The sequence below is a fragment of the Nyctibius grandis genome, chromosome Z (genome assembly GCF_013368605.1).
Source record: "Nyctibius grandis isolate bNycGra1 chromosome Z, bNycGra1.pri, whole genome shotgun sequence".
Classification (NCBI taxonomy): domain Eukaryota; kingdom Metazoa; phylum Chordata; class Aves; order Nyctibiiformes; family Nyctibiidae; genus Nyctibius; species Nyctibius grandis.
The window spans coordinates 40,092,378-40,116,094 of NC_090695.1; the positions used below are offsets into that span (position 1 = coordinate 40,092,378).

General features: G+C 44.3%; 2 protein-coding genes across 3 annotated transcripts in view; one reads left to right on the top strand and one right to left on the bottom strand.

Annotated features, from left to right (window-relative positions):
- The window catches only part of FOCAD (focadhesin), a 132,730-nt gene extending 127,296 nt beyond the window's left edge, over positions 1–5,434 (top strand). The window contains exon 46 of the transcript XR_011050036.1: positions 2,405–5,434. The gene's annotated coding sequence lies outside the window, so the exon portion shown is untranslated. The remainder of the gene's footprint in view (positions 1–2,404) is intronic.
- On the bottom strand, positions 1,116–22,637 carry HACD4 (3-hydroxyacyl-CoA dehydratase 4). 2 transcript variants are annotated; one of them, XM_068422432.1, is made up of 7 exons: positions 22,546–22,637; positions 18,622–18,725; positions 17,598–17,725; positions 6,677–6,789; positions 3,986–4,092; positions 3,168–3,299; positions 1,116–2,451 (listed from the first exon to the last, which is right to left on the bottom strand). In XM_068422432.1, the coding sequence occupies exons 2-7, from the start codon at positions 18,716–18,718 to the stop codon at positions 2,369–2,371; spliced, it is 660 nt and encodes a 219-aa protein (XP_068278533.1). In that variant the 5' UTR covers positions 18,719–18,725; positions 22,546–22,637; the 3' UTR covers positions 1,116–2,368. The 2 variants fall into 2 exon arrangements, with proteins under 2 accessions (XP_068278533.1, XP_068278532.1); XM_068422431.1 differs by lacking the exon at positions 1,116–2,451 and having other exon boundaries at positions 2,630–3,299.
- Between the last annotated feature and the right edge of the window lie 1,080 nt (positions 22,638–23,717).

The following is a 23,717-nucleotide window of genomic DNA, read 5'->3' on the forward strand; positions in this document are numbered from 1 at the left end:
ATCTCTGCTGCTTATTCCTGTTACACTGTTCCCCTGCTCCAGCATGGGGTCTTTCCTGTGGGATACAGTCCTTCATGAACTGCTCCAACGTGGTTCCTTCTCACAAGCTGCAGCTCGTCATGAACTGCACTAGGATGGGTCCTTTCCATGGGGTACTGTCCATCTGGAAAAGGCTGCACCAGTGTGGGTCCCTCATGGGCCACAGTTCCTGCCAGGAACTTGCTCCTGTGTGGGTTCTGTGTGCGCTGCAGCTTCCTTCAGGGCACATCCATCTGCTGCAAGCATGGGGTCCTCCACAGGCTGCAGTGTGGATATCTAGTCTGGCATGGTCCTTCACAAGCTGCAGAGGGACAACCTGCTCCACCATGGTCTTCTCCATGGGCTAAAGGAAAATCTGCTGCAGTGCCTGGAGCAACTTCTCCTTTCCCACTGGCCTTGGTGTCTGCAAAGCTGGTTCTGTCACAGCAGCTGCATAGCATTTTTTACCTTTTCTTACATGTGTTTTCACAGAGGTGTCATCAGCTTTGCTGTTTGGCTCAGCAGTGTCCCACAGTGGCTCTGTTTTGGAGCTGGCTGGAATCAACTGTTTCTGGCATGGGCGAAGCCCCTGGCTGCTTCTCACAGAGGCCATCCCTGCAGCTTCCCCACTGCCAAAGCCTTGCCATGTAGACGCAAGGCAGTATCATATGTCATATTTCCTCTTACAGGGTATGTTAACTCCAGGCAGTTTGATGACAAACACGTTAGATTGCATTTCCAAGGGGAAAAGTGTCCCTGTTTCACTTTTAGCATGTTATATAGTGGCTTGATGTGAAGTCTTCTTATTCTGGCTCTCTTCTTCAAAGCTGTCATCCTATTCAGCTGCTCTTTATGTTTCTTTACGTTGTCCACACTTGAATCAGTTTGGGTCAGACAGAATTCCAAAGTGGAAGTACTTCTGTTTCTCTAGTAAGTTCCAAATTCCTACCTCTGTCTGCAAGTCCAGGGCTGACCCTATACTATTGCATGCATGACCTTGTTGCTTATGGTTTGCAAATACTGCAGTGGTCACAATAGTCTGCAGGCATTGCTTGCCACATATATTAAATAAATAAAAATGATAGTAGGTGACATTTTGTAACAAATTAGTTCCTCAAGACCAGCTTCACTCTTTCCTAATATACTGTCTTAGGCTGCATGGTTTAGAAAGTCATATAGGCAAAAGCCTCTTCATGTTGTGATAGTGTTCATTTTCCCTTTAAATATTATCTTCCTTATCTTTCCTCCCTCCCCCCAGTTTTCAGTCAAGCTTAAAAAAATAGGCTCACTTTTCTCCCCCACCTGCTTGAATTCAAATGTACATGATAATCAATATGGATGAAACATTAGAAAAGCCCCTGCCAGCTTCTGAGCAGTTATTTGTTCATTTTTGCTGGTACAGTCCACTGTGGTGCTGTCTGTATTCTTCATTCCCAGCCTTTGAAGAGACTATGTTCTAGTTGCATTCTCACAGATAGCGCTACAGAAGTATGATGAGCAACACACTTTAGTAAAATGGCTAGAATTTTGCACATGGTTTTTGATAGTCATTCACTTTCTTTTAAAGAACAACACATATTTGGCCTGACTACATCACACTTCTTTTGCATATCTGTCTGCTCTTCAGCGTGGAAGAAAATCATTGTGGCGAAAGAGATTCTTAATGTCTGCCAGACACATGAATATAAGTTATTACTTCTGACCCTTAAATATCCCCTTGAATATATAGTAGATGAGTTCGTGATCCCTTGCCTTTGTGCTCTAGCTGATTTTTCTGGAATCTTGTTTGGAGAAGTGAAGGTTGAGCCAGAATGTGAGGGATCCTTTGTGAATGCCTGGAGCTAAGCAGCATGTGAATCTCATAGGTTGAAAAGTTTCCAGCTTCTGTTCCTTGAGAGATTCCAGTTCTAGCTAACTTAGCATTTATATATATGAGGCATATACATGTTGGCCTAGTATAAAATAATCTTATAGATTTCATGGTATTGTCATTACAGAATATCTGTTGCTAATGAGGCAAGAATTAACACCAAAATAAGAGTTGTTAGTGTGATTATGAGTAGCGGCACTCTTCAATTTTTCTAATGTAACATATGTTAGAAAAAATATATTAATTTTTAAAACTCCTGCCATTTGAAGTCAAAACTTTCAAAAGTAGCTGGTTATTCTGAGTTGCTCCATTTTTGAGGTGCATTAAAGAGACCTGCCTTTTCTGAAAATTCTATACAGCCAGGTAATGTACATGCAAACAGGAGTTTTGCACTGAAAATCTTTGTCTAATTTCTTTTTAATCTATGATATGCAGCAGCCCACTGGGAATGTATTTCTTATTTCCAAACAAAATATCAACTTAGCTTCTTTTCTTTTTGATGTTGCCTGTCCCTAGGTGTGCCTTCCTTTCAGAGAAGAGGTTCTGGATGATAAAGCACATACCTGAATCAAAACAAAATGGCGTAAGAACAAGGAGTAGAGTCCAAAGTATCTTCAGTTCATTTACGAGGAACAGTATGAGCTTTCGTCTGGCAACCTTGCACAGTTCCTTCCATGAACTTAGGAACAGAACACTGCATCACAAAGATGAGATCCTTCAAATTAGTGTTAAAGCCAATGACAGAACGAAGACTTGTCTGTAATGCAGCCAAATTCAATTCAAATTTTTCAAAAGTATTTTATTGAGAAGGAGAAGGGGTCTATTTATGTGCAGGTTTTAGGGTAGGCTCTTTTTTTCACCCCTTTGGATAATTAAGCTATGAAAGGCTTAATTTAGATATAATTTCTCATACCAACTAGGAGGAATGCGTGAGGAGGGGTTGCACAGAATGACAGTATGATCAAATGGGAATTGATTTTAAAAAGAAAAACAAACTTCAGTAAGTAGCTGTAAGGCCAGGATCATTGAAGCAATTTTTATATTTTTGTTTTGTATTTTTATGCCTCACACACAGAGTGTCTCTTCCAAATTCAATCATTTGTATTTGAAAGACATCAGAAATCAAAACAGCTGGTGATGAACTTCCCTGCAGTGGTCTGCAGGAGATGCGGCAGAAAGAGTTAGAGTTTGTGAAAGGAGCTATACTGATTTGATTTTTTGTTGCCATAGGCATCCCAGTTGCGTTGAGACGCAGCTTTCTGGAAGATGAGATACTTACCTATAAAGAGGACTAGCAGGTACATTTTCAGAACAAAGGGGAAGTAGATTGAGAAGGCAAATGGAAATGGTAGCTTGATGGAGTATGTGCCAAAGGATTCAAAATAAGGCAGTGATACACAAATTGCAAATGCTGTAAAATAACATCGTAAATCTTTAGTCAAAATGAGGTGGAAGATCATCAAAAAGCTTCACGTAAAAGTCACATTTAAGGCACAGATAGCTATATTTATGCTGAATTTACCATGTCATTGGTATGCATATGCACGTTTTCTCCTTGAGTTTAGTTTTGTAGGTCTGAGGTGCTAATTGCTCTTAATGCTAGAATTAACAAGTATTTCCTATTCAATAACAAGTTCTGTCACTGTAGTTGCACTGCTTTCAATATGATCTCCATAGGCGCGTTTCCTGGTCTGACAAGCTGCTAAATATGGCCTGAGCCAGTAAGGTCAGCTTCACTGGGGGAGAAGGCAGCGTTGGGATTTGCTGTCCAATGGTGGTCAGTGTGGAATGGAGGAATCTGTGTGTCTTTTGTGGGTGTATTTTCCTGCTTTACCCAAAAAATGACCATTTTCCCATGCTGTTAAAAAACAAACCAAAACCAAACCAGACACGCAAACTCCAGAGAATCCCTGTTAAGGAAAAAAGTACAGAAACGAGAAAGATAGGTGACATACAGGTTAATATGAGAGCACAGAAACATTTATGACTACTTCAGCAACACAGAAGTATCTTAAACACAAAGGACAATTGAACTGATCAAATTTTATGGAAGAAGATTAAGGAAGCGAGTCGTTGGTACCTTTCCCATCTCCTTACCTTTAGCCAGAACTGAAAGGGGATAGAGCGGGATGCACAGTGAGAAGTTGAGCCATGTCAGTGGTAGGTAGTGTATTCCCGTCCTTGCTAACATGTTGTAAGTGTACCTGCAGCGAGAGGAACAGCAGATGATCTCAGAGGGAATGATCATGTCTTTAACATAAAGATGCATTATTGAAAAATCCAAGGGAATTGCAGAAGAGGTTGGAGTTGCCTATCAGCGAAAATTTCAGAGCAATAAGGCAACAGTTTTGTTCGGACTCTAATGATGTTTGAAAGTAGATGGATGGTTCATTGTTTCAGAAAGGTTGTCTGTGGTGCTACCCTAGAGCAGGCAGATGGCAATACAGCCCTCCAGCCCAAAGGCTGTGTCAGAAACCAGCATGATTTCATACTGGTCCATCAGAAAATGGATTTCAGATAGGGATGTTACAACTGAGAGGGGCAGGCAGAATATGACTCTTGCTTGAGACTGAGAAAATGCCGATTTATGACTGCTGAACTAGGTAAACCACTGCTGGAGGAGGCTAAACAGCAAGGTAATCGGAGGTACTTAATCTTCTGTAGTATGGCTGCCCTTCCCCTGGACCCCAGAATGGGTAGTAGGTGCAAAAAAGCAGTTGCACTCCAATGTATTACAGCGCCTTATTCTTACTGTGGCTGTTACTGTTGCTCACCGGGAGACAAGAACACCTAGGATTTCAGTATCCAAAGGTGAGCTAATCCTAGCTAGTTTGATCTAGAGGTGGTAGAGCAGCTTTCCAAACACTGGAGAAATGGGTCTGATTGCATTTTTGGTCAGCTGGAAAGGCTTTTTGGCCTGTGGTCTTGCTAGAGATATGAAAATATGGATTTTAAAGCCACTGTGAGCCAGGACTGTTTCTGATAGATGGAATCAGTATTAAACACACTTTCTGTATTCCCGTCTTATTAATTCATTTGACTACTTTTGCGTCATTCCTGAACGGCAGAAGAGTTTGATAGGCTATAAATGTACCATCTTCTCTCAAGGTTGCCCTCTGCAACCTCAGGATTGTCTCCATTTTTTATTATTATTGCTTTTAAGGCATAATCTCAACACAATACAGAAAGGAGACAGCTACTCCCTCTCTATACGCCACCTTGGGCTGTTTATGGTATAAGCAGGAAACATCAGATATAGAAAACCTTGCAGAATTTGCTCTCAGTATATCATTAGCCATAATGCACAGGGTATTTATGTCCCTGAAGAACTACATGGAAGAACTTGTAATACTTCAAGACTAGTTGGCTAAGGGATGGGATAGATTCCTGTACACTGTTAGACATGACCACTTGTTTGAGATGCTAGGACATGGCACAGATGCTGTAAAATAAATCCGGTAAGAATTCTAAATCTGTATGAGTTGTCCTATGTGTTATTGTTTGAATTGGTCATTTGCTGCTGTAGACCACAGTACGTCGCTTATTAAACAGCTGCTATTATTGTTATGATGCTGGACTGTGTTCTTTAGCAATGACAGAAAATAATGATGCGTTGATAGGACTATTATGCACTGACAGGACTTTACAACCAACATTGTTTACATTTTTGGCACCTCTCCAGCTGCGCAGGATGCTTTCATTTGAGATTGGGTTCTACTATCTTAGCTTTACAGACTTCAAAAAGAAATGGGATGGAGCAATAATACACATAATTAATACAAGTAGTAGTTTAGTAACACATGTAGTACAAATATTCTGAAGCTGACTTAAAATCTTTCTTATCAATCCTACCTGACACTTTACTTTTTCAGATCTCTTTTATAGCATATATTTCCTTTGCTGCCTAAATACATATTCCCCAGTCAGTCCCCCAAAAAATGTATTTAAAATAGCAGAAAGAAAAAAGGAAAAGGGAAAGATTTTGTTCCTACACAGAGGGAATCCGTGAGGGCTATGTCTTGATAAATGCTTATTAATTCCTTATGTCTTCCCTGCTGTAAGTCTAGAAACTGAGGTCCATAGAGGCTGAAGTTACATTTGAGAAATGTTACTGACTTGAGATATCGACGCAAAAAGTCAGTAATGTGGAATTTTCACCGTTATACTTTTACCACAGGGAGGTACTGGTAATCTTCCACCACAGAAAATTTTTGAGAGTAAAAATCCTGAGTTATATTCCTATCCATTTTGCTTCATGCGCATTGTCCCTGCAGTGTGATATATGCCCTACTACACCAAAATTCTCAGTCTCTGTAGCAGGAGCTCTTTGCTTTTTGGAGAGCACAGTGCAAGTAACCCAGAACAGTCTTTCTGTCTTAGTAAGAAGTTCTGCCAGTGCTGCCTTACTGTGCTGTCAATCTTGGATCGAAGTGAGATGTTAAAAATAAATTAATTAATTAATTGAAGCAATAGGATTGTAAATCAGTTTCAGAAATTGCTGTTCCCAAGGAGGTAATTGTGATTTCCTTCTAAATTTTTGTTAAAAAGGTCAAAGCCTTTGAATGACAAATGTTAATGCAGCGATTTACTTCTGTAAGTCGCTCTGCCCCTGAACTATGCGAATTTTTGTAAAAATCAGTAAGTAGCTTATAAGGTTCAAGCTTTTACTTAAAATGGATAATATGCTTTTCTACCAATTTTGAAGTAATGAAATGAGCCTGCACCACAGTGTGGGTGGCATTCTGCTCACATGAATGACCCATTTTCCCCTCGTGGTTGACTCCTTACCTGACCACATCTAATAAATTCCAAAGGAAAAATAAAACACACACGACATATTTCCCTTGAACTTCTTCCTGACTGTTGATCACGACAAATAAAACAATTATTCTCTCAGTGATCTGAAAAGAAAAAAGAATTGTGAATTCAGGTCGTACCTTCTATCACTCTCATTTCTGTGCCATTTTGGCAAAACAGGAGGCCACAGGTGAATCCAGTTTGCTTTACACCAATGCTCCAGTGAACGTTTTGCTTCTTGGCCTCCTTTTGTTCAAGACCCTATTGGCCTTCCGCTCGGGGAACTGGAAACTGTTGGCTGCAGCATCGTAGGTCTGCTATGGTAAGGGTGGAGGTTTGCTTGGGATGACTTGGGTTTGTAGCCCAGGAAGCCTGTGGCTGAGCCAGCTGAGGTCGTGGGAGCAAGGACTTCTCCCACTGCACCCTGGTGCCTGGAGGGCCGGTGGGGGCAAGCTTTCTACCTTATAGGCTGCATGGGAGGCTGTGGGATACAGAGGGCCCTTGGCAGAGCAGAATGCCAGACAGTGCTAATCTCACAGTCACAGCTCTGCCTTCCATAGCTAGGAGAAGTGGGTTTAAGCTTGTCATATATGTGAATTATTTCCATAATATTTATGTCATAACATTTTTCTAATGATTGAACCTTATCCAACCCACAAGCTATGCCTTTACAAATGAAAAAGTGGATTAAACATGCAGTGTCTCCAACTTAAAGAAATACTTTAGCAATATTAAAGCTCAAGAAATTAGAAAGAAATGTGTCTTTTTGGAGCTTTCTTTGACAAGTTTCCTATCGGTATCCATGCCCAGCCGTGTAAAATAAATATATCTGTGGTATTCAGTATTGCCAACAGTTGCTTGTGAAACTCTTCCAGAACAGTACTGGTTCACTGATTTATACTCTGTTTGAAAGTGTGGAAGGAGAAAACATGCATCTATTCAGTTGGTATGAATCAGTGTAGCTTCATTGGGTTTTTTATACCCACTGCCGTCTCTTCCATGAGGTAGCTTAGGTTTAATGATTTTATGAGTTAAGATACCAAGTCAGTGAAAAGTCATGAAATGAAAAGGGATTAACAAGGTGGTTTTTATAAGCGCAGTCATTCTTCACTGGTTTCCCCCTTACTCCTACCTTAAACGAAATAAGAACTTGGCCTCAGAAAGTTTGTGCAGTAGTTTTGCTACATAATGTTTATCAGTTCCTGTGTAGAACATTTTGGCTACAGAATTCTTTCGCAAACGAGATCTGTCAGATAAAGCAGCCTTCACTTCGCTATTCAGTAAAATTACGTGAGAGCATTTTTTCATACAGAAAGAGAGCATGTCCATCCCCTAGGGATCTGTTCCTCATCTTGAAAAGCACGGAGGGACCACAACAGATAAAACCAGTTATGCTGCCTCTCACCCTGCCGTGACTGTCATCTTGTGCTGCTGATCCCATTGGTCCCTAACTGAGGAACTGATTTCTAAGAAGGTCAGATGTTGACAGACTTCTGTATAAACGGGCCAGGAAACAGAGAATGAGAGGTAGTACGTCCTCTGTTTGTACACTGGTGCTGAGGAACCTAGCAAAAAAATGGGGGAACTGGAACAGGATGTGAAAACAGATACAACAGATAGGAGAAGTGTGGTGGGACAACCATCACAAGAGGGAAATCAAAACAAAGGTAAAAGCACTGTGAGCTTTCAATGGGATTGTGTGCTGGAGAGAATAAATAAAATAGAATCTGAGTTAAAATCATTTTGGTGAAGGGTGGTAAAGGAGTGCAACATTGATGGTGTGGGCATTCTGTTACCAACCCTAAAATCATACTGGGATGTGGAGAAAGAGTTTGGCAATATTGTTAATACAAGGGATATTTCAGGGAATTGTCTCACCTAGAGACCAAGGTTTTATCATGATAATGAAAAGGTGGACATGTTTTTAGATGTGAGAGCTTGCAGATTTTCCAAGCGGTCACTTGCTCTTCAAGAGGTGGCTGGGTGGAAAAGTGCTAGAAAACACTATGGGTCAAGTGATCAGGAGCTGATCCCATTTCAGTGAGATAAAAGGATAAGCAGTAGACAGGTAGTTACCATCCCCAGTTTCAAAAGGATGAGCACAGGCCAATGAGACAGAGTGGCTGTGTAGACCCACAATTGAGCCTCATGGAAGGGGCTGTGGATTTCTTCCTCTCCCCAGGGCACAAGCAGATGCACAAGAGGCAGTGAGCATCACCCAGCTAGGGCTCAGCAAATTTCCTCCATCAGAGGATTCATGTTTGGGAAGGAGAGCAGTGGAGGCACTCAGCCTCACTAGTTGCAAATGATGGAAGTCAGTAATTAGACTATGTAATGTAGGTTAAGCACCTGCAAGAGCAGGGAACTGGACCTGACACAAAGCAGGTTCCCTGTAGGTCTTCTGTTCCTGTTAGACTGTGGTCTCAGCTGGCAAACAATGGGATGCACAAAGCAGCCATCAGAGGCCAAAACTGTGGAAACAGCCTGTGGCCGTGCTTTGGAGCACATCTGCAGGACAGGACACGGGCCCGGCTGCTCAGGGCAACTGTGATGTCCTCATGAGGACAGACAGTGGCATCGTGCCTCTTTTCTGTGTAAATCAGGAGGTTGCCTGCCTGCTTGCCTTTATTCGCCTTCTGGACACTGTGCTTTTCTGTTTCATAGTACTCATACCTTTAGGTAACCCACACAAATTGAAGGTAAATGAAGTGGTTAGTCAGAGGCTGGGAACCTTTACAGCAAGTGACAAGGCAGGGTGCTCCTTACTTCTTTACTGTAAGGGTGACTGAACACTGGAACAGGCTGCCCAGAGAGGTTGTGGAGTCTCCTTCTCTGGAGACATTCAAAACCCGCCTGGACGCGTTCCTGTGTGATATGGTCTAGGCAATCCTGCCCCGGCAGGGGGATTGGACTAGATGATCTTTCGAGGTCCCTTCCAATCCCTAACATTCTGTGATTCTGTGATTCTGTGAAGAAAAGGAGATTCCAGCACATGTTTGTTGATACTGTGCCCCTGTACACACATCTGTGTATATATATACATGGAATAATGTACATATATAAGTATACACACAAACATGTATGCATATGTATATGTGTGTGTATACACACATACCTATATACACATACATATAAAAAGCTTGTTCTGCTGCTCAGCCACAGCTCATTTCTTCTATGGATCATCTGTCCTTGCATGAATGAAAGTACGGTATTCTCTGTTGCTGTTCTCTTGCTTAAAACAGAAAAAGCAAAACTAGAAGTCGATGTTTCCATGTTCATAAAAAGGAAGTATGTGCTGACACCTCACAAAGCATAAATACAATGGTTTCATTTTTCATTCCTTCTTGTTCTTTGAGTTAAACTGGAATTTCCGTCCTCTCCCAGCACTGGCCTCTCATAGGATGCAGTAAGTTCTACAGAATGGCATAAATTTCCACAAGGCAACAAGGGTATTTGAAGCAAGTAAGTGAAACAGTATATTAGACTAGCTGAGGTTGGGGCAGGAGCAGGCAGCACATTCACTTCCATTTTTTAATAATTGTGACTGTGCAGTATTGTACTTGGTACCTGAAACCCTTACATAGCTCTTTTATTCAGCGAATGTTTATAAAAAAAGTAAGAAAAGTGCTACTAAATATTTAGATTAAGTTAAAAATTAATTTTTTTATCACAAAGCTGTAGCACATTGCTTTTGGTCTGGTAAATCCAATCCTCTTTGCACAGGATGAAAAACTAGTGTTTTGTTCACAAAAATGTCAGTCTTTTCACAGAATCACAGAATCGCAGAACATTAGGGATTGGAAGGGACCTCGAAAGATCATCTAGTCCAATCCCCCTGCCGGAGCAGGATTGCCTAGACCATATCACACAGGAACGCGTCCAGGCGGGTTTTGAATGTCTCCAGAGAAGGAGACTCCACAACCTCTCTGGGCAGCCTGTTCCAGTGTTCAGTCACCCTCACCGTAAAGAAGTTTTTCCTCATATTTATGTGGAACCTCCTGTGTTCCAGCTTGCACCCATTGCCCCTTGTCCTGTCAAGGGATGTCACTGAGAAGAGCCTGGCTCCATCCTCTTGACACTTGCCCTTTACATATTTATAAACATTAATGAGGTCACCCCTCAGTCTCGTCTTCTCTAAGCTAAAGAGACCCAGCTCCCTCAGCCTCTCCTCATAAGGGAGATGTTCCACTCCCTTAATCATCTTCGTGGCTCTGCGCTGGACTCTCTCTAGCAGTTCCCTGTCCTTCTTGAACTGAGGGGCCCAGAACTGGACACAATATTCCAGATGCGGCCTCACCAGGGCAGAGTAGAGGTGGAGGAGAACCTCTCTTGACCTGCTAACCACAGCCCTTCTAATACACCCAAGGATGCCATTGGCCTTCTTGGCCACAAGGGCACACTGCTGGCTCATGGTCATCCTGCTGTCCACTAGGACCCCCAGGTCCCTTTCCCCTACGCTGGTCTCCAACAGCTCTGTCCCCAACTTGTACTGGTACATGGGGTTGTTCTTGCCCAGATGCAGGACTCTACACTTGCCCTTGTTATATTTCATTAAATTTCTCCCTGCCCAACTCTCCAGCCTGTCTAGGTCCCTCTGAATGGCAGCACAGCCTTCCATTGTGTCAGCCACTCCTCCCAGTTTTGTGTCATCAGCAAACTTGCTGACAGTGCACTCTATTCCCTCATCCAACTCATTAATGAATATATTGAATAGAACTGGTCCCAGTACCGACCCTTGAGGGACTCTGCTAGACACAGGCCTCCAACTGGACTCTGTCCCACTGACCACCACTCTCTGGCTTCTTTCCTTCAGCCAGTTCAAAATCCACCTCACTACCCGATCGTCCAGACCACACTTCCTCAGTTTAGCTGCGAGGATGCTGTGGGAGACCGTGTCAAACGCTTTACTGAAATGGAGATAGACCACATCCACAGCTTTACCATCATCTATCCACCGGGTTACATCCTCATAAAAGGCTATCAAGTTGGTTGAGCATGACTTCCCCTTGGTGAAGCCATGCTGAGTGCCCCTAATGATCCCCCTATCCTTGATGTGCCTAGAGACAGCACCAAGGACAAGTTGTTCCATCACCTTTCCGGGGATGGAGGTGAGGCTGACCGGTCTATAGTTACCCGGGTCCTCCTTCTTGCCCTTTTTGAAGACTGGAGTGACATTCGCTTTCCTCCAGTCCTCAGGCACCTCTCCCGTTGCCCACGACTTAGCAAAGATGATGGAGAGTGGCCTAGCAATGACTTCCGCCAGCTCCCTCAGCACCCGTGGGTGCATCCCATCAGGGCCCATGGATTTATGGACGTCCAGATTGCTTAATTGGTCCCTGACCCAGCCCTCATCTACCAAGACAGATTCCTCCTCTATCCTGACTTCTTCTGGGGCCTCAGGGGTCCGGGGCTCCTCAGGACAGCCTCCAGCAGTATAGACAGAGGCAAAGAAGGCATTCAGTAACTCCGCCTTCTTTTTATCCTCTATCTCCAGGGCCCCCACCTCATTCATCAGTGGGCCTACATTGCCTCTAGTGTTGGTTTTACCTGCAATGTATTTGAAGAAGCCCTTTCTGTTGTCCTTGACCTCTCTTGCAAGGTTTAATTCCAAGGAGGCCTTAGCTTTCCTAGTTGCCTCCCTACATCCTCTGACAACAGACTTCTATTCCTCCCAAGTGGCCAGCCCCTCCTTCCACGATCTGTACACCCTCTTCTTCCACTTGAGTTTGCCCAGCAGTTCCCTGTTTAACCATGCAGGTCTCCTGGTACCCTTCCTTGACTTCCTACCTGTTGGGATGCTCTGATCTTGAGCTCGGAAGAAGCAGTCCTTGAATGCTAACCAACTATCTTGGGCCCCCTTACCTTCTAGTACCCTGTCCCATGGGATTTCCCCTAGCAATTGCTTGAAAAGGCCAAAGTTGGCCCTCCTGAAGTCCAGGGTTGTGATTCTGCTAGCTATTCTGTTCCTGCCACATGAGATCCTGAACTCTGCCATCTCATGGTCACTACAACCAAGGCTGTCCTCAACCTTCACCGCTTCAACCAGCCCCTCCTTGTTAGTGAGGATAAGATCCAGCAGTGCTCCTCTCCTAGTTGGCTCATCCACCATTTGCATCAGAAAGTTATCATCAATGCACTGGAGGAACCTCCTGGACTGGGGATGGCTGGCTGAGTAGGCCTCCCAGCAAATATCAGGGTAGTTGAAATCCCCCATGACAACCAGGCCCTGTAATTGCGAGACTGCTCTCAGCTGCCTGTAGAAGGCCTCATCACCGTCCTCATCCTGATCCGGTGGCCTGTAATAGACACCCACAACAGTATCACCCTTGCCAGCCTGCCCCTTAATTCGCACCCACAAACTCTCAACTCGCTCCTGATCCGCCCCTGGACAGAACTCAATACATTCTGGTTGCTCACTCCCATAAAGAGCAACTCCACCACCTCTCCTTAGTGGCCTGTCTTTCCTGAACAGGACGTAGCCATCCATGACCACATTCCAGTCATGCGAGGCGTCCCACCAAGTCTCTGTGATTGCCACTAAATCATAGCCCCCCGACCGAACACGGATTTCCAACTCCTCCTGTTTATTCCCCATGCTGCGCGCATTGGTGTACAGGCATTTCAGGGAGTGAGCTGAGCACACCGATTTCACCCCAGGGGTATGGGAGGCCTCCTGGTCTACCTCAACACTAGAGCGTTGCCCCAGTGGTGCAAGCCCAGCTACTACCCCATCCCCCTTCGAATCTAGTTTAAAGCTCTCCGAATGAGCCCTGCTAATTCCTGTCCCAGAACCCTTTTACCCCTACGACATAAACCTTTCCCATGTATTACCGTCACACCTGTTGTCTTATAAAACCAGCCATTATCAAAGAACCCAAAGCCCTGCCTGTAGCACCAGTCTCATAGCCAGGCATTAATAGAGAGAATCCTACTATTCCATCCCATGTCATCACCTGAAAATGGAAGGAGGGAGGAGAAAACAACTTGTGCCCCAGACTCTTTCACCAACCGTCCTAGGGCCTTGTAGTCTTTCTTCATCCCCCTCAGACTACGGGATGCAGCTTCTTCCCCACCTGTCTGGAAGATCAGAAGGGGTTAGTAGTCTGTGGCCTTCACCAGGTTGGGGAGTTGCCTGGTGGTATCCCTGATTCGGGCTCCAGGCAGACTGCAGACCTCCCTGTGATGGGGGTCAGCTCTGCATATTGGGCCCTCAGTTCCCTTTAGGAAGGAGTCTCCAACCACTAAAACTCTTCTCTTCTTCCTTGTGGAGAAGGCAGCTATACGCCTGTCAGGTTTTTCTGACTGTGGTGGGACCTCTGATATAGGTTGCCTCTCCACCACATCCCCATTGGACCAGCTGTATTCCACTAGGGCTTCATATCTATTTCTCAGAGGCACCTGTGGAGGCAAGGTAGGCAAGGAGGGCACTCGCCTTTTGCCACGGCCATAGACTTGCCTCCACTCACTCCTCTCCTCTAGGTTATTGTTTTCCACCTGAGAGGGACAGAGTACAGGGGTCCCTCGATCCTGGGAGCTCTCCGGCAGGTGCTCCCATTTTTGTTGTAGGGAGGGCAGAGCCTGGCTCCACCAGTCTATCTCCATTTCAGCCTCCCGAATGCTCCTAAGCCTTTCTACTTCGGCTTGAAGCCTTTCAACCTGGCTTTGCAGCTGTGCTGCTCGGCCGAGCAGATCATCTACCTGCTCACAGCGCACACAGCCCCCTGTCACCACAGAGACGCTGTAGCATTCCCTGCAGCCTGTGACCTGCACCATTGCCTCCTTCCATGGGAGCTCTGTCTGGGTTCCCACATCCATTTTGGTCTTCTTCCGCCGGGTAGATACCATTGTTCTTTCACTGAGCTGGGAAATACCTGTTGGTGACACCCCTGGTTCACAGCTCCTTGGCGCCTTCGTCGCCTTGTGCACTGGGAGGGAGTCAGCGCCCTCCCCAACGAGCTGCAAACGGCTGTGGCCTCTCCCGCCCTGGGACACACACAGTCACTGCTGACTCTCCCTCTCCCCTCTGGGCAGGGACTAGTCCCTGTCCTCCAGGAGGCTCTTTATCACCCGATCACAGGGGGTGGTGCTACACCCCCTCCTCTCCTGATTCGTTGCCGGGAACTTCCGGGTCCAGGGTGGGGGGGGAAGCAGCTCGGGGCTGCTGCTCGGGGGGCCCAGAGTATGAAAACCGCCCGGTACAGCCCGATCTCGCCCCCGCACTCACCTCAGTCGCTGCCACCGCTGTCGATGCTTTTCTTACATCTTTCCTACTCTCTCCCTTGCTAAAGTACCTGGCCTTTACTTCCTGGCCAGACTACTAAATTTCATTATCCTCTGTTTTGGCAACTGCAATGACATGTGACACATTCTCCTGTCCTCCCCTCAATCATTCAAGCTGCAAATGCCCTGAGAGACATCCCTTGGCACCAACTTTGTGACCCTTCTTCCAGAGCATCCATGACATAGGACTCATCCATCTTTCATGGTGTGACTTGGCCTTGGCCTACCTAACCCTTCTCAGGTGCCTGGTGGCCTGAGACTAGGTTCCTCAATGAGGCCATCCTGAATAGTTTTTTTCCAGAAAACACCTCTGAGTTTGCTTTTCCACTATCATCTGTAATGTGTATCTCAATGTGTTCCTTGTAAATGCTACTAAACCACGATAAATGGGGTATTAGGCAGAAATCCTTCATTTAAACTCTGCTTAAATCTTGTCTCTGTTATAATGCCTACAAAACAACCAACAACCACAGGGGTGCCTTCACAGCTTGTTTCAGTCAGGGTGGCATTGCCTCCACCCATGTGCTTCACTGACATTGCCAGAGCCACGTGTTTGCTCATCCTAGAGATCACCTGAGATGAATTTCACTGTGGATATGCACGTGTGTGCGTGGCCTGAGGGATGCATCTAGGGATGTGTTTTAAGCTTAGAGTCAGAACAGGTGGTGGGAATGCAGAACGGGGCAGCCACTACCAAATTCTTGCAGCTTTACCAGTGCCCTGACTATGTGCCGTAGTCCAGTAGGCTTCAGTAAGGTCAGCATCTCTAACTATCCTTCCCCAGATCATTGTGGAAAATGCATCTTTTTTTTTTTTTCCTGAGAGACAGGGAGGAAAGTGTGGCAAGACACATGGGAGTATTGTTGGCACACAACTGCGTGATCTGCACTCTCACAGCAAAAGCAGGGCAACCCAAGTGAAAGTAGAGTCTACACCAAAGAGTTTGTACGCCTTGCTTGGACATTACCAGACTACTGCTAACATTAAGGCAAGAGAGTTGTGTTTGTGGTGAGAGAACACTTGGAGAAAGAACCAATAAGTATCCAAAGCTGACTTTGTTGTGAGGCAAATATTTGGATTCACAGTGCCATATCGTTCCCTGAGCCATCTTCTCCATGCGGCCCTGGAGAGCACTGCAGTAATTGCACTGCCCAAGAAAGGTGACGGTTTTCTTGCTCGGAATATCCATTTCATATCTAGTGTCTTCTGTGGCAACACAGAGCAGTGTTCGTGCAGGCTTCCCTGATCTCTGCTTCTGTGGGGCTGGGTAGGGGACTATGTCAGGGCTGGGGAATGTGTAAACTGTGCCAGGACAAGCCTTGCTTTAATGACTATTAGCATTAGCAGGCTGCTCTTCTCTCCAAGAGATGACGTGAGATTTGTTACAGGACTCACTAGATGATAGGATACTTTTTGTTTCCCCTAGATTAGCGTAAAAGCATGTTGATTTAGGCAGGGAAAAACAGTTAATTGCATTTTGACAAGTTTGCTACCATTCTTAGTGAGCAGTATAAAGAACAGTGATCTGTATTAGTCAATGAATTTCTAATGGAGAGTTAAAAAGAGGAACATCTTCACCCATGCAATCTGTCATTTGACAAAAATGGGCTATCCAGAAAACTAAAAACATAACTAGCTACTCTTAGTCTTCTACCTTCTGACTGCTGAGAGCAATACCAGTTTCACCATTATTCAAATACTAAGGATTGGAAAGGTTTGAAGGTAAACTCAAGTCAACATTTTTACTTTTTCCAATGCACTAAGAAAAATACCAAAACCTGAGATTAACTCCCAACAGAAAACAACAGTGTGGTAAGGAAAATATCAGAGAATCATCTTGTTTTCTGCTATAGCATGTGATCTTTTGGCTGCTTTTCTGCCTACAGCTGAACATATGCTCTGTAAACCCCTTAACAGTGCCAGAACCTCTGGATGTTGCCCCAGCTTGCCCATGTCTGGGTTTGAGAGGGCAGAGACCCTTACAGCAAGAATATGACAATTCTCCTTTCTTTCCCCTCCCAACGTTAATTCTTCTTCAGTCCCTTAATTTCTTTGTCTTAATCAGTTCTTCTCCTTCCACACTCCATGACCACCAGCAAACCCTGTTTCAGGAGGTTTGATGTGCTGGTGGTTTTCTCACTGCCATCCATTTGCTACCCCACTAAATCTTGTCTCATGCTTGTCTACAAAATAAATATGCACTTGTCAGTGAGGAAATGGCACGGGAAAGAATTAGCTACTGAAACTTAGGCTCTGAAATGTTGTCTTCTGGCTGTAAACAAGTTGGCTGGGGTGGTAGTATCCTCGGCCACCTATGGCACCCTAGAAACGGGGGCTGCCCCATTTCTGCAGGTGGCCACTCCTCTGGACATCTTCCAGGTCCCTGCTGTTGTGGGCTGGGCGTGGGGCACTCACTATTCAGTTTCACTCAAAAAGAAAAAAGTTAGGAGAGCAGGTCTTTCCCAAACAAGTTCTGAGGGCTCAACTCCTGCAGTTAGCAGACTATTAGCGGACCAAGCTCCCCGAGGAAGGGTGCAGGTGGACCATTCAGGGTAGTTCAGGCTTGTCCCCAGGGGCAGCCATGGCTGAACTGTGTAGGTTGTGGAGGGAGGGTCTTGAGAAATGGACTTACCTGCAAAAACCTGGGGAAGAGACGGCTTTTATCAATGCCAATGAGGATGTGTAGGATCTCCAATACAGATAACAACTGGCAAAGACGCATTACAAGTCCTATGGAGTAAAATGTGTCAGCCAACGAATCTACAGACAAAGTGAAGAGGAAAATTAGAGGGTAGTTATACAGTAGAAGTCTGGACCAGCTACTGGGTTTGCTTTTGCTTGTCACCACTGGAGATGACAAGAAATAAAGTTCACACAGTACCAAACTTTTGGGCAGCAGAAGCAAAGCTTCAGGGAGGGGAGGAGGCAGTCCTCTGTGTGTGTGTGGCTCTGACACAGAGGCAGGAAGCTGAGAAAAGAACCCTGTACTTGATGCACTGGCAGACACTGTGCAGGATGTGCTGGTTTAGAGATATTGGTTTAGGTATTTCTAAATGAGGAAATGTTGAGGAAATGTATGAGGAATGTCTAAACATGAGGAGATGTTGAGTTCCTTCCTGTATCTGTACCCATGGCACTTCCTAAAACAAGCAGACCACAAAGTAGGTATTTTATGTGCCTACAACTGTCCACCATTATGAAGAATTTTAAATTTCCAGTCACTAGTTTTCTATTTTTGTGCCTTAACCCCAGGCAACGGAAAGAGAAATATGTTGTAATGGTTTTGGAGATAGAGAGTCATGTGCAATAACCACAAAGATATTCCCTCCTAGTGGCTTTAATAAGATTAACATTCACTATAATGACTAGACCTAGCCACATTTAAGTCTATGTCTAAGTCATATGTTACTAGCATACTGCTGAATATTAAAGCTTATTAGCAAAACGAGCTTCATTCCTGATGTGATACAGGCAGAACATAAGTACCAGTAATTTGTTTGTCCTTTTTAATGGAAGAAACAATGTTTTTCTATTTGAAATTACAGCCCCTGGTATTGGATGTACACCTGTTCAGAATCCTGACTTTATCTCTAATTGATGTTTCTGTGTGTCACTGCCTTTTAAAATATTTAAGGAAAATAGAGAAGGAATCTTACCTTTTCCAAATGACATGAACCTGATGATCATATTTGTAAATATCCAGGAATGTCCACAGAATTGCATTAAGTCATATACAAAGAGGTAGGTGTTCATCGTAAAGCTGTGGAGGTGAAAATGATAAAGCAAACTATATGACTTACTACACCGTTCAAGCTTTTTGACATGTAGAAATTGCACCCTCTTTGGACATGTTAGAAATCAAAGGAAAACAGCTGAAATGTAAACAAATCAGTGAAAACTGTCTGTGTCTGTCCATGGTCATGCAACAGTACTCTCCCTGATGGATCAAAGGCTCCCTTTGTTGGTATACCTAGGATATGCCGAGAAAAATTTTCTGAGTTTCCACCAGTGATTACGGTGATCTGTGGCCATACAGTGAAATTTGTCCCTCCATAGGAAAGAGTAACTAAACAAAGACACTACATTGAGTGCTGGATTCAAGCCTGAGCCCCTTGGCTTGGCTCTGCCTTGACGATGTGACCAGACTCGAGGGACTGCTGGGCTTGCACCCACCACAGCCCTGCTGAGGACCTTGGACTCCTGCAAGCACCAGCCCCAGGATTTCTGCATCTGGGTGAGGTTTATCCTGTTCTTCCCAGAAGACATGCCTCTAGCATGCGCACAAGACAGCTTGAAGTAGAATGCAAATAATTTGTGGTGTCGCCAGCTGGCAGCATAGTTGCATTTATAAAAATGTAGGTGAAGAAATAGAAAAGAAAGCCACATTTCAATCCATTTTTATTTGATGCAGTCTGAAGGATACCTGTCTTTAACCAACTTGCTCTACAGGTTTTCCAGGTAAACATTAAATTACAGTCTTTGTCTTTCTGCACAACCTGTGCTTCAAGTTGCATTTAATAAAGTGAATCTTCTGTTGGAGCAGACTAACTTTTGTAGTTATTCTAAGCTAATTTTCATAGGTGATCTGACTTTTTGCAAAACTTCATAGTCTCTGGAGATACTTAATTTCCCTTTCTCATAAATGTGTTTTCTTCTGACTTATTCCAGAGAGAAAGGCTTGCCTGTCCTCCAGCTATGAAAAGGACTGTCTACCTTTTGGGGAAATGAATTTGTTGATTTTGTATTAGAATTTATCTATCATCTCCTGTGTTTGGCCAATTAATTTCCTGTCCCAAGAAGTAGTAAGATCTCTCTCAAGTTGCCCCTTGATTCAGTGTGTTCATGTGGTATGTCTCTGCCATCAAACTTTATTTCACTTGATTTCATTTGTATTTGTACATTAACAAACACAGTGAATTTCTCTGTTTAGAAATATCTAAATTTGATAAACGCATATACTTCATTCCCAGCATTGGACCAAGACCATAAGTAACAATACACACTTCAGTACATTGACGTAGGTAAACTGATCCTCTAAATTTTTTGATCTAACTGTATCCTGGGGAGGTCATATAAAATGCCTTTCTTCCTCTCTTCCTATTATACAGGATGGCTGCTATTCATAGCATCACTTCTATAAGCACAGAAAGATTTGTTCGCATAATTTACCTCCCAAGAGACATCAGTGCCCTTTGATGCTTTGAAAATAGGACATATGAGGACCTAGACAAAGGAATGTATTCCATAAACACTTCTTTTGGGAAAAGTATGAAAGAACTAAATTGGACGAAAGTCCAGTGAGCTCTGTAAACATTGACCCAAAATCCCACCTGCTTTGTTACTGAATGACACTTTATTCTCTCCTGCAGTAAGAAAAAGAAGATGGGACACTGTACATTACAAAAAGGCAAAAAATTAAGAATATTGTTCTGATTTAAGAAACAGCCTTATTACTGGGTGGATAGGAACTACTGTAATGGGTATGAAAGTTACAGGAACAGTTACAAAAATCTTGAGGCTTTCCAGTCAGCAGCTCCACCAGTCTCTTTCATCTGATATTGCCACGTGGGCTTTGCACGGGACGCAAGCTGAGCATATGGTTTCTCTCTTCTTCTGAAGTTTAGTTTGCTACATTTGTCTCATCCTCAGAACTTGTCTTTCAGTGATTTGGGCTTATTTTCCAAACTCTTCCTCCATTGGCTGGCTAGAAAATTGTTGTCTTTACAGTTCTTAAGCTGCTTTATCTTGGCTAAACAGGGTGTAACCAAGAGGACTTTGTAAACACAGTTTCACATTAGTGTTTTGGCAATATGGCAGCCATTGCATGTTAGAACTCATCATCTTTAAAATGTAGTGGTGACTACTGAAATGTATACACACTGCTGGCATTTATGGAGGGCCCCATAAACCCAATCAAGCATAGAGATGTGCTGGCTGGCAGCATGCTGGTGTTACCTGGAGGACCGATCCCAGCCCCAGAGCTGCGAGCAGCACAGCTCCCGCACTTGATGATGCTCTCCACTGTGTGAAGGAACAGCCCTGATCTCAAAATGGGGTTTCATCCTACTGTGTTAATCACAAAAGGTACCTAAGTCCAAACAGAAGCCTTTGACAGAAGTGAAGAAATCTGCAGCGAATAAAAGGTGATTTCAGTGTTATCAAAGGCAACTGAAATGTCGCTGTTCTCTAAGGTCTTTCTCATTCAAAAGCTGATCTATTTACCTAGAGAACCAGAAGCAGACTGAGGGTAACCTCTTTCACTGTCCTAACAGTTTTGTGTGACAACACAAAATTCAGTCATCTGCTTCTGTTTGAAAGGTCACTGGCAGAAGAGACTGGCTTTAATTAGCTTTCCTGCTCCCCTCAGTTCATAGCAGGCATCATTCCACATTAACCTCACAGATCCTGCTTCTGCAGCACCCTTGCAGACAGAACACTGACTAGCAATCCACCAGGTAGCTGTTCAGTTCCTGACCCTGCCCCAGACTTGCTGGCTGACCTTACAAACCTCACTTAGCCTCCCTGGTGCCTGGTTTGTAAAATGGACTTGCTGCTTCATTTGTTCCTTTTAGTGTGATGTGCTTTAACGCACTCCAGTTGCTTTCATTTGAAGGCATTGGGTGAGCACTGCACATTTCATTTACTTACTGTGGCTGATTTTATATCAAATACATTGAAATGCTAGGGATGCATATATCATATTTAGGATCAACCTTGCTTAGTGGAAGACTTTATCTGCTTTCTCTCTGGGCCTAAAACTCAGGAAACCAGATGAAACAGAAGACCACTCAGAACTAGCACATGCAGCAGCATGGTCCCAACCATCCTCTTTTCCCTTTTATTCACCAGCAGAGATTTTTACCAGTGATGATACAGTTTTAGCTTGCAAAGTCTGACGTATTTCCACAGGCAGAAAAATCACCTCAGTCTAATCGTTGCATTTTATTGTTTTTAGCATGAAGGTCTTCGGTGTGTCTCTGTGGCAGCTGCCATCTGAGGTAAGTACAGAGGTAGGTGCCCTGAGTGTCTGAAGGGTGGTCAGGACCATGTCCCCCTTGAGCTAAGGTGACAGGTCGCACAGCAGCAGCACCCAGCTCAGGGCAGCCCTTGCCCCAGCTAGGTGTCCCTGGCAAGGTGCCAGGACGAAGGTCACACCAGGTCCCTCTCGGGGGGTCCCGCCCAAGCCTGCATGAGCTGAGCACTTCCCTGCCTTCAGAGCTATTGCACTCTGCTGCCTTCCTGCACGCACATCCATACTGGCTGGCCGCACATGAGGAAGCAACCCTCGCGCTGAAACCAGAGAGCAATGTTCCATTTTTTTTTTTTTCCTGCAGGAGAGGTCTGCTAGAAAAGCCCCTCTGCTGGCACGGTTTCCTTTTAAGTCATGTTTGTCCGAACTTCTACCCCTTCCCCCTCCCACCTCTGTGACAAGCTGCAAGCGCTACAGCTCAGGAAGAAAGCTGCTGAGAACCAGTATGAAATATGTACTTTTCTCTCATGGGCACATCCCACCCAGCTTTTTTTTCCTGTTCCTTTTTGCATTTGAGCAGTCTATGTCACTTGCGCTCAAGAGATATTACCTGTTGCAGGGGTTGGATTGCTGCTGCTGCTCCTGATCTTTCTCCTTTTTTCTCTCCACAGCTGCAACAGCTGTTTGTCAGGAGATCACCCCTCCTCTTTCCTCTTCCCCCACCCCACCACGTCACTGTTTGTAGCGCTAAGCAGGAACAACACTGCGCTTCCCGAGAAAGGAGTTTCTAACCCCAAATATTTCCACTCCATTTGCCCTGCTCCTCACCCAGCCTAGCCTAGCCTATTTTAGCCTAATCTAACCTAGCCTAGCCTCACCTAACCTGAATTGGTTTCTTGCCGTTGTACTAGTAAGCTAGTCTGTAAATCCCACTAACTTTGTCTCTTAACCCAGAGTAATATTTTGAAGGATTACTGGAGAGGAGAAAAGCAAAATTAATAATTTGTTTTTCTCTTCTGTTGAAATCATCAGCACTACAACATCTACAACACAACTATGCTATCAAATGATAAGGAAGGCTGGGAGCATAGCATAAAAGGAGCACTTTAAATTACTTCAGATAGAGGGAAGAATTTTCCACTTCTTTCTAGAAATGCCTACTTATTCATGCCCCTCTCAAATAGGGGCACTACTGGCAGAGGAAATGTATGTGTGCATCCTAGTTTACTTCAGATGAAGAAGAATGTCATAACATGTTTGTAAACTCCCTTCTGCCAATAAATAAGTTTCCCACTGGCACTCATGTTGAAAGCACATCCCATCCTACAGTGAGATTTGAAAATTGATGTTATGACTGAAGAAGTCACCAAGGACATAATGAGCATAGGATGTTATGTGTAAGTAAAAAAAAGTCTGGGGAATAAAATGTGCCTTACTGGCTCTTGTCCCTACTGCGAGTAGCACTGAGCTCCTGGCAAGACCATCTCCACTCCCTGTGGTGTCCTGGAGAGGTGAGAAATCCCTCCCTGGCAAGCGGGTGATTTCCTGGCAAACACAGTGGGACACCGTGTTTTTCCTGGTCATGTCTCCCATCTGGGACCTTAGCAGAGGGTCATGTAGTTATGCCTGGCTTTACTGCTGGTGTGGCAGCTCACTTTTACTGGTCAAGAATCATCATCTTTTTCTAAGCTGAAGAATGTATTTCTTTCTCGGGAGGAAACAGTAAATCAGCGTTAAATAAAGGGTTAAACAATTAAACAAATGGCTATTGAAAGGCTCAGC

Excerpts from the sequence above, each read along its gene's own strand:
- HACD4 (XM_068422431.1), bottom strand. The coding sequence starts at position 18,718 with ATGAACACCTACCTCTTTGTATATGACTTAATGCAATTCTGTGGACAT. Across the intron at positions 17,726-18,621 it reads GTTCATGTCATTTGGAAAAG|ATTCGTTGGCTGACACATTT; the intron begins GTAAGATTCCTT and ends CTTTGTCTGTAG. Across the intron at positions 3,300-3,985 it reads CCTTTCAGTTCTGGCTAAAG|CATTTGCAATTTGTGTATCA; the intron begins GTAAGGAGATGG and ends GTTATTTTACAG.